This window comes from Pituophis catenifer, unplaced genomic scaffold (genome assembly GCF_029215685.1).
Source record: "Pituophis catenifer annectens isolate HBS135680 unplaced genomic scaffold, rPitCat1.0.hap2 SCAF_8, whole genome shotgun sequence".
Taxonomy (NCBI): Eukaryota; Metazoa; Chordata; class Lepidosauria; order Squamata; family Colubridae; genus Pituophis; species Pituophis catenifer.
The window spans coordinates 83453970-83464651 of record NW_027256888.1 but is presented as its reverse complement, the minus strand read 5'-3'; the positions used below and the strand labels follow the sequence as shown (position 1 = coordinate 83464651).

The 10682-nt window shown below is 49.5% G+C and overlaps 1 protein-coding gene across 2 annotated transcripts in view; it reads right to left on the bottom strand.

The window, feature by feature from the left end:
- Positions 1-1653: 1653 nt before the first annotated feature.
- Positions 1654-10682, bottom strand: part of ZNF638 (zinc finger protein 638) — a 41545-nt gene continuing 32516 nt past the window's right edge. The window contains exons 20-26 of one of the 2 annotated variants that reach the window (XM_070948953.1): positions 10454-10507; positions 7942-9085; positions 7768-7839; positions 6169-6441; positions 4841-4930; positions 4137-4255; positions 1654-1962 (exon numbers count right to left, since the gene is read on the bottom strand). In XM_070948953.1, the coding sequence (XP_070805054.1) occupies positions 1876-1962; positions 4137-4255; positions 4841-4930; positions 6169-6441; positions 7768-7839; positions 7942-9085; positions 10454-10507 (1839 nt within the window). In that variant the 3' untranslated portion in view covers positions 1654-1875. Of the gene's footprint in view, positions 1963-4136; positions 4256-4840; positions 4931-6168; positions 6442-7767; positions 9086-10453; positions 10508-10682 lie in introns of both variants that reach the window. The other variant, XM_070948952.1, reaches the window with a different exon arrangement.

Sequence of the window (10682 nt, the reverse complement as noted above, 5' to 3'; positions counted from 1 at the left end):
CCAGGGTCCAGCCGATTGGCAATCCTCCGGCCATCCGTCCTCTAGAGCCGGCAGGGGCCTCCAGCCTTGGCAACTTTAAGACTTCAGCTCTCAGAGTTGCCAAGGTTGGAGACCCCCCGTTTATACAATGGGCCGATCGCATTAACCAGGTAATAACTGCCGATCGATGCCAATGGAAATGGATCCTTTGAAGGGTTGCTACTGAATTCTTTTTGGAGTTGAGGATGTTTTCCAAAGTAAAATTTCCCAAAGTGTTCTGCTTGTTTCTAGAAGTTGTGGGTGCTTCACCACGGGAGGTCGGTACCCCACTATCCTGTCAGAGCTGAAGAAGCTTCTTGGATGAGAAGGGAAATGTCTTCAAAAGGAAAAAACCAGAAAAAGCACCTTTGGGGCAACCATGACCTGGAGGACTGAGAATCTCTACAGACTTTTAGCTACACAATTTGGGAGGGATTTCCAGAGGAAGAAACATTGCAGACTCACAGGAACCATTTGCATCTGGGGACACAGAGAGACCTCCAGGTGCTTCAACGACCCTCTAAAACGATGCAAATGATCAGCTGTCTGCAAGGAATATCAATCCTTCTGTTCCCCACTATCCTGTCAGAGCTGAAGAAGCTTCTTGGATGCGAAATGTCTTCAAAAGAAAAAAAAAACCAGAAAGTCCAGTTGCCTCTTGAAAAAAAGCACCTTCGGTTCATCTCTGGAGGTTTTTAAGAAGAGACTGGACAGCCACTGGTCTGAAATGGTATAGAGTCTCCTGCTTGGGCAAGGGGTTGGACTAGAAGACCTCCAAGGTCCCTTCCAACTCTTGTTATTCTATGCATCCCAGTGCCCCAACCTCTGTAAGAAATCCCCCCCTCTTCTTTCTCCCAGAAGAACTCCCGGCTGGAAGGCAAAACTTCCTCTGTCTGAAGCCACCCAGACAAGAGTTTTAAAAAACCCTTTAAGTTAAGCCTGTCCTTCAAGTGTCAGAACGAGACAAGCTGCAGGAACAAAAAAATCCCCAGCTACTTGAAGGTCTGACTTCTGTGTTAGGCGATACAATGACGTCAAGAAAAGGGCTGTGGGCCATTGGTCTTGGCAAGGACTTTCAATCCTTCACCTAGGGTCTCCTGCTCGAGGAGGGGGCTGGACTAGAAGACCTCCAAGGTCCTCACCAACCCTGTTATTATTCTACGTTCTAAATGTCTGCAATTGTCCGATAAACTTCTGGCTCCCGTTTGGACATTTATATCTCAAATACTGTATTTTATTCCCCTGTCATTTTAAATTGCATTTTATTCCATTGTCATTTTAAATTGCTTTTAGTAATAACTTGTTTCTGGAACTCTGCACTTTGATATGGCCCAAGGGCTAATCAATCAATCAAGAATATATAAAGAATACATTTACATCTGGGGAAGTGGAAGCAATTTATCCTGGGATTCTGCTGGCTAGGATAATCTAGCGTTTGATGCTGTGTTGCTGGATGTGCCAAATACGATGACAAAATGCCAGACAAGATGGGCTCATAAAGCTGCTGAGCAGGAGAACCCCATCAATTTGCCTGCGGTAGAAACTCAGGGTGCACAAACAACTTTACTCTGCAAACGGCACAAGGGTGGCCATTTCTACCACTCAGAATCAAAAATAAAAACCCAACCTCTTGGCTCTACGGTAAGAATTTATTTAAGCATTTCCAACGTTATTGTGGAAGGAACCAAAGTCACTACACAATTTTAATAGCCTACTTCTCGAAGGAACCGAAGTGAATAGGGCATGAAAATCTTCAAAAGGAACCAAGTAAAAAACAAAACAAAACAAAACAGGAACAGAACACAAAGAAGCAACTGGACCCTCAATAAAACTGCAGAGGCACTTCCCGTCTTCGTATCACGTTAAACTCTCTTTTTCCGTATCTTCTTCTTCTTCTTCTTCTTCTTCTTCTTTCTCCTCTGCTGGGCTCTTGATCATGAATTTCTGAAAAGACGGACAAACTTTTGAAGTCTTTATGACAAATTATAACAGGGGGTGAAGTGTTTATTTTTTCCCCAAATGCTAATCAGTTGCCCCGTTTTGAGAAACTCGTTTCCTTTCTATCACTTTATCTGCACTTTCTCAAGTGTGGCACCCAAGCCTGTACACAGAACTTCAGGGATCTAAGAGAGGAGAATACTTGCCGCTCAGGATTGATATGAGGGGTCTTGGGTGCTCTCTGAATGTGGTTTGCTTGCAGACATTTCATGACCCAATTAGGGAATATCATCAGTGCCAGAAGGGGGTAGGGTTGCAGAGGAGGAGGAGGAGTGTGGGGTCCTCGATGCTCTCCAACCTTGGCGGTTTTCTTGCAGATGCTTCATGACCCAAACTAGGCAACATCATCAGCGCTAGGAGTGTGTTTGCAGTCAGTTTGTATTCTAGTGGCTTGCCAATGAGTGTTGGTGGGGGTGGTCTTAAAGAGATTCTTTGGTTGGGGTGCTGTTTATTTGGTTGTTGGTCTGATGTTAACCTTGGGAGTTCATCTACGCTGGTGTGGCTGCCGATTGCCGGGGTCTTTTTGTTCAGGGCTCTGCATTAATGGTGGCCTTCTTCTCAGTCCCCCCCTCCCCCCAAGGATTCCTAGAACGGAGTCTGCTTTTTCAAAACTACCAGAGTCAGGGGTCTCCAACCTTGGCCACTTTTAAGACTTGTGGACTTCAACTCCCAGAATTCCCCAGCCAGCCATGCTGACCCCTGCACTAGGGCATCGGAATCTTTTTCCCCCCAACAAGTGCAGACAGCTTAGAGCTCTCCCACAGATGCTGAGGACAGGCCTCCTCCTGTTCCAAATCGATTCACGCTTACCGTATTTTTCAGAGTATAAGGCACACTTTCCCCGCCCCCCCAAAAGAGGCTGAAAATTTGGGTGCGGCTTATACTCCGAATGTAGCTTTTTCTAAGCTGTTTTTCAGCCCTAACGAGGCGCTAGCAAGTGAAGCAATCTTCCGTGCTTGCTTTTCTCATTGCTTCTCTCTCCAAAGATCAGCTGTGCTTTAGAAGCTGTTTTTTATCCCCAAGCAGGGGATGAAAAGCATGTAAGTGCGCTCAAAACCAGCCAGCTAATGTGCTGAAGCTGACCAGACTAAGGATGCTAGGCAGGTGAATACCTGGTAGGCAGATCCCCCCACCCCTATTTTCCTCCCCAAAAATTAAGCTGTGTCTTATACTCCAAAAAATACTTGAACCCTCATCCAAACTGGGTCACTAGCGCTGATCTTACCTAGTTCAGGTATTGAAGCCGAGCTCAGAGAGCACCCAGGACTCCTCGTTTCAACTCTGAACTGCAAATATTCTCTCCTCTGTGTGGGGGGTAACTTGGGGTCTCTGCCCACCCTCTGCAGCTCCCCCCTCCCCTCCCCAGTCCATAGAGCGAGTCGGTTCCCCAATTAGTAAAAATTTGGGAAACGGCTTAAGAAGCAAGACCTGCCGTTCACCAGGTAAGAGAAGGTGGCAGGAAAGAAAATGAGGAAACCTCTGATTGAATACATGCATGGGATATGGGAAATACAGGTAGTCCTCGACTTACAACAGTTCACTTAGTGACCGTTTGAAGTAACAATAGCAGTGAAAAAGGTAACCTTATGACCATTTATCAGTCACAAGCCTTCCTTGCAGCATCCCCATGGTCTCGTGCTTTACAGTGGACGTTTGACAGCTGGTTCATATTTACGACGGTCACAGTGTCTCTGGGTCATCTCGGGCCCTTTTGGGACCTTCTGACAAGCAAAGTGAATGGGGGAAGCCATCACTTAACATCTCATGTTACTAACTTAAGCGCTTCAGTGATTCACTTAACATCCGTGGCACGAAAAGTTGTAAAATGGGGTAGAATTCACTCAACAAATTTCTCACTTAGCCACATACATTTTGGGCTCAATGGTGGTCGTAAGTCGAGGACTAACTGTGGTTACTGGGATCCTTTGAACCTTGCGGCTTTCTCCTTGTTCATCCCTACCACAAAGACCCCGGGAAAATCTTTTGTGCAGGGATCCTTGGAATGGGACCCACTGGGCCCAGCGGCATTCTTCTCCAAGGCCACGGCAGAAAAGACAGGATTTACACCCTGCTCCTCAGTTTCACCCTTGGGGCTCCTTGCTCAGAGGGAAAAGCGGTACCTCCATGTTCTGCTGGTGAAGCTGAGACTGGCAGTGGCTCTTCATAGAGGCTTCGTCCACACAGAAGCAGGAGCAGATCTGACAAAAGTAGCCGGCTTTGGGGACAAGGAAATCTAAATCTAGAATGAAGACCACAAAATGAAGAAATTATATATTAACAAGGACCATTTCAGTTCATCGTTTCATCTCTCCTCTCTCCCTCCCTCCCATCCCATCTCATCCCATCCTACTCTCACTCTCTCTCTCTCTCCTTACCTACCTCTTCTCTATCCATCCATCCATCCATTATCCATCTATCTATCCTCTATCATATCTATCCTTTCTTTCTCTCTCTCTCATTTGCTGCCTATCTCACCAAAAGGCTATCTAGAGAGAGCAAGAAGCGTCTTGATGTTCATTTTTTAATCTCCTCCCTAATTTTTCCCCTTTTCAATTATCACTTCAATTATTTCCTAAAACAAGAAATGCTGGACAGGGATACGCAAAGCCCCATTCTCTGTCCATTCCCACTTCCTGGCCTCAATGTTTGGGGGCCGTTTCAGAGCACACTAACTGCCTACAGCCTCTTAACCGCTCAGAGATCAGTACCGAGTTCAAAGTACAGCGAAGACAAACAAGCAGCCATTCTCGGCAAGTGACCTCCGCTGAACCCTAAAGACCATAAGGGTTTTCTTTCAGACTCTGCTGCCCCAAAGCAGGCCTACCTTTCAGCTGGCTTGGAGGCTTCGGTTTCTCTGAGGAATCTACTTTTCTCTGCTTACTTTCCGGTTCCTCACATTTGGATTCCATCCGATCTACAATAGCGACGTTCAGATTAGCAAACATGGTAACTGACCCCGTGCTGCCATCGTGCCACACTCTTTACATACGTGGCTTTTAGCTGAGGAGTGGCTGCCCACCCACCCACCCACCTATAGGAGATGACAAGGCTGAGCCCGAGGGAGGGGTCAAGCACGCCATCAGTCTGGAGTCCCTTTGAGCCCACAAGAGATCCAAGCCCAGCCCACCTTGAATTCCGCTGACCCTTTTCTGCCGCCAATTTGCCTTGACCGTTAACGTCCCAGATTCTTGTAGAGGGTTATCATGTAATAAACAAACCCGTTTTCGTTTGCACCCCCTTGGCTCCAGATTTCCTATGCTTGACACTGCCCCCTCCCTACTCACTTGCTTCTCCAAGCTTCAGATTGATTGATTGATTGATTGATTTAGAAAATTTATATGGCCGCCCACTCAATCTCCGCGACTCTGGATGGCTTCGCATAAAACAAAAGCCCCATATGCAATGACAACAGAAAGAATAAACCCCCACCCCATCCCAATCAAGGAACTACCAGCTCAGACAAAGAAGCTAGCAGTAAAAAAGGCAACAGCCCAAGGAACCACCAAGGCCACCTCCGTCAGTATGACAGGGCAAGCCACTAGTATACCAAATAAGAGCAATCAGTCAAACGAGCCACTTGATGGGCTCCCTCCCACTCCGGGTTCCCCAAGCCCATTGGCAGAACCAGGTCTTCAGGGCCTCACGAGAGTCAAAGTGGGGGCCAGTCTAATCTCTGGGAGGAGGATGTTCCACAGGGAGGGACCCACCAGAGAGAAGGGCCACCTTCTGGGCCCTTAAGAGACAGGACCCGTAACGTTCCCTGCCTCCCCTCTCTGGTGGGTCAGGTGGATGTCCCTGGGAAAGAGGGTCTTTCAAATAACCTGGTCCCAGGCCATGAAGGGCTTTGAAGGTGACAACCAGCACCTTGAATTGCACCTGGAGGCAAACTGGCAGCCAACGCAGCTCCTGCAGGAGAGGCAACACACAGGCACCCCTGGGCCTGCACCAAACCATGCGGGCTGCTGCCTTTTGAAGCCACTGGAGCTTCCGGATACTTTTCAAGGGCGGCTCCACGTAGAGTGAGTTGCAACAGATGCTGCCCCCGCTTGGCCAGATCATGCGAAGGAGAGAGCAACGGCTGCAGCCATGAGGGCAGAGCCAAGATGAGGCCAAGCACAGGCCAAGGTGCTCCTCTCTCTCTCTGGTTCCTACCTTTGCAAGGCTTTTCGCAGGGCTGCGAAGGAGCAGCCTCACTGCCCTTTCCCAAGAGCGTATCAGGGCTCAGCTCAGGGTTCTGGGCAGCTGGTTTGGATGCCGCCGCCTGTGGTTCTCCAGCTGCCATGCCCTCTGTGGAAATCCCTGGGCTTGGGGATGGTATCGCTACAGCGTCTCCCTTCCTCTCCTCCTCAGGAGTGGCTGCTGAGCTTCCTTCCACCTCCATTTCGGTTGCTTCAGCCACAGCATCCTCTTCAGGCCTCACCTCGCCTGTCACAACAGAAATCTCAATAGATTTGGGTGTTTATTTAAAGTGCTTATACAGCCGCCCATTTTTCAACCAACTCTGCGCGGCTCCCAATCCAAAACCATATAAAGCCACTTTGGAAGAGGATATTTGTTGCTTGGGGTTGAACTGTGGGGCCTTGGTGCAGGAGGAGGAGTCCGGGAGAAACCCCAAGCCAAAGACCGGGTCAGTATGGGGCAGTGCCACCCCATCCAGAACAAAGGAGTTCAAAGTCCCAGATCTTGATCCTCCGTGCACCCAAAGCCGTTTCTTCCTGCCAGGGTTTGGCCGAAGGCTGCTGTCCCTCATCCAGGCCCTCACAGCCTCCAGGACTTCCCTGCATTTGTCCAGCTAAAACCTGGAATGGCCAAAACCTTTGTTTCTGTTGAACCGTAACTAATCCAAAATGGATTTGGCTGAGGTCCGGGACATGACACTTTTTTAATTTTCCTTTTTTCAATCATGTGCAAATAAAGGGGGCACTTTGGAGCCTTCTGAGGTATTATAGGTAGTTCTTGGTTTAGAACTATAATTGAGCCCAAAGTTTCTGTTGCTAAGTCAGAGATTTGCTGAGTTTTGCCCCATTTTACAACCTTTGTCATGGTTGTTAAGTGAATCACTACAGTTGCTAAGTTAGCAACATGGGCTTGTCCTGACTTCCCCATTGACTCAGCTTGTCAGAAGGTCACAAAAGAGGATCAAGTGACCCCGGGACACTGCAGCCGTCATAAATACGAGTCAGTTGCCAAGCGTCTGAATTTTAATTGCATGACCGTGGGGGATGCTGCAACGGTCGTAAGTGTGAAGAACAATCATAGGTCAGTTTTTCCAGTGCCGTTGTAACTATGAACAGTGACTAAACAAACTGCTGAAAGGACTACCTGTATACAATGGGGGGGGGGGGGGTGTGGCGGGATCTTCTATTTGATCCATTAACCAACCCCAGGAAGGCCCACCCCAACTAGGCAGCCTTTTTCACAGAGCCCAATTCCCTCCCACCCACCCCCAAAAAAATAGGGAGGGCAGTTTCTTTACAGTAGCCATAGGCCTTAGATTTATATGCCACGTCACAGTGCTTTATAGCCCTCTCTAAGCGGTTTATAGAATTAGCATATGCCCCCCTCCCCCCCCCCCCCATCTGGGTCCTCATTTGACCGACCTCAGAAGCACAGAAGGCTGAGTCAACCTTGAGCCGGTTGGGATTGAACTCCTGGCAGTGGGCAGAGTTCTTGCCTGTAATCCTGCATTCTAACTACTCTTTTGCCCCCGGAGGTTCCTTCTCCCACCTGCTACGTAAAGGCACCCCTTACCGAGCGATTGCTGCTCCTCTTGGGAGTCGCTTCCCTTGCTGGAAGACTCCTCCTTCTGGTTCTCAACCGGCTCTGCAGAGAGAAGTGGCACCTTTAGGTTCTCGGCCTGCTCCTCACCGAGCTTCCGCTGCTTCTTGGAGGGCCTCTGCACACCGAGGCTGAGCCGCTTCCTACCTGTCTGCAGCTGCTTGCAACCTGAGTCAGGTTCAGTGAGTGTGTCTGTTTGCTCCACGTCTTTTCCTTCCTCCTTTTCTTTACTCTCTAGCTCAGGCTTTTCCCTACCTAGCTCTACCTCCTCTTCCACGGGGCTCTCGTTTTCAGGACCCCCCAGATGGGCTGCGGATGCTTCACCCTCCAGAAGTTCACTCCGAACGCTTTCCCTCCGTTCTAGCGGGGGGGCGGCTGGAATTTTAAAGTTTTCTGATTCCACAGAAGACTGGATGTTCTCGGCTCTTTCCTCTGGTGCCATTTTGGTCGCTCCTTCCAAATGTCTGCTGGCGGATGTGCCGGGTTTGTCTTCCTCCTCCTCTTCGCTGCCCACCTCGTCGACGGTAACAAAGCTAAACTCTTCTTTCAGGCGGTTGAAGTCTTCCAGGAAGTCTTCGTCGTCTTCGGTCACTTCGTCTATAGTCATCAAGGGCTGGTCGTCACTGTCTTCGTGAATCTCGTCCACCGTGACTAAAATGCTGGGATCATCTGGGATCTGGGAAGAGAGAAAATCTCCGGCGTCTTCAACCCCTCCTTTCTCATCTTCCTTGCATTTGAGCATCTCCTCCTCCTTGAAATGGGAAAGCTGGTTCAAGGGAAGCTCTTCCACCTCTCCGATCTCATCCACCGTCACTAAGGGCTCCGTTTTAAGATCCGGCTCGCTCTCCCCTGAAGCAAAAGGTTCCTTGGCTGTCTCCGGGGGAGCGACGTCCTCTTGCTCGGAGATCTCGTCCAAAGTGACCAGCGACTGCGGATCTTTAATATCTTCATCGATCAGCTCCTCCTCTTCGTTCACTTCGTCGACCGTGAACAGCCCCTGGACGTCTTCGGTCATGGCTTCCAAGCTCAGAAGGTCCGCGTGGCCCATCCCACCTTCGTCTTCTCCAATTTCATCCAAGGTCACGAAGGAGACCTCGCTCTCGGCCGCGGGGCCGGCCAACCCCTTGCCTTTCTTCCTCTTGGAGCTTGGTTCGCAGGGAAGGTTCTTCTTTGGGGGGTCCTTCCTTTTGCCCCTTACAGGGTTCTTCCTAGGCTGCGGGGGCTCAGCTTCATCGACAACTTCATCCATGGTCACAAACTCGTCCAAATTAAATGGAAAAAGCTCCTCTTCCTACAGAAAGACAAAGGAAGGGAAAAAAACCCAAAGTTTTACACCATTTGATTTGTAAACGACATAGAGACACACGTCATTGCGGCAGATACCGGAAGTGAAGAAAAATGAAAAAAGGAAGCATGCAGGCAACACAAGAGTCAGAGGATGCTTCAGAACGGCCTTACAACCTGTGGACTTCCAACTCCCACAATTCCACAGGATGTAAAGTTGACACGGGTGCCCACGCTTGCTTTAGAGGGCAATCAGGAATGGAGGTGGTCTTTTATAGGTTCAAAGCAGCTGGCTTGTCTTTTTGGAGTCTATTTCTGTATCCATCCATGCATCCAATCTAGGTATGTACCTCCTCCCCCCACCCCCCACCCCCCTCTCTCTCTATCACATTTGTGCCCACATTTCAATGGCTAAAAACAGGGAGATCCTAGTTCTGCCTTCAGCACGGAAGCAACTGGGTGACCTTGGTCCAGTCCCTCTCGCACAGCCCTAGGAAGGGGGAAATAGCAAACCACTTTAGAAAAACCTGAGCCAGAAAACTACAGGAACTCATCCAGGCAGGAGTCAAGATCGACCTGCAGGCACCCTCCCACAAAGTTAATTGCTGAAAACAACCCCGGAGTGGAACAAGGCAGTTTTAGGCAAGTCATCAACTGCAACAATTCACTTTTCAGCAAAAATATTTTCCCTAGAAGTGGCTAACAGTGAAGTTAAAGGGATAATTATTAGGGCTGGGTAACAATTTGGATTCGGTTTTGGGGAAAGTTTAGGCACAGTAACTCCTTAAAAGGGATGGCTGGGGGATTCTGGCTAGGAGTTGAAGCCCACCAGTCTTAAGGTTGCCCAGTTGGGAGGTCCCTCGCCCAAAGTCAGGGGTATCAAACTCAAGGCCCGCGGGCCAGTTCCAGCTCTTGTGGTGCTTAGATCTGGCCTGCAGGGCCACCCTGGAAACATCAAAAGTTCAGTCCCTGGGGCCTCTGCCAGCGAAAACGGAGCTTGGGAGGGCCGTGTATGGCCCCTGCGATCTCCGTTTTCGGCTGCGACAGCCTCCTGCAGCTCTCTGCCAGTGAAAACGGAGCTTGGAGGGCTGCACGTGGCTGCTCTGAGCTCCGTTTTCGTTAGTAGAGGGCTGCAGGAGGTCATCACAGCCGAAAACGGAGCTTATGAGCCAGTTTTCGCTGGCAGAATGCTTGGGCCACCACAGGCGCCCCCGACACGAGTGACATCAAGCTGCCCCCCCTACCTCCCCCCCCCCCGAGGTCAACATCACCCTGATGAGGCCCTCAATGAAATCAAGTTTGACACCCCTGCCTAAAGTCCTTCCCACATACCATTCCCCTAGGTTACAGGAACTGTGTTAATTGGCTTGCTTACCTCTTTGGGTTTAGGATTGCTTTTAGAGCTTCTGGTAGTTCTCTCAGCAGACACCTGGGGAAGAGAAGTGGGAAGATGGTGAGCCATGAGGACAGTGGCCTCGTAAGTGCAATTAATCATTAAAGAGGTGGCATTCTTTACACGCTACAAGTTGAGACCGTGCCAATCGTTCTTAGGACCCGAGTATTCAGCGCACCAGTGGTTTTTACGGGTAACTTATCTGACTTCA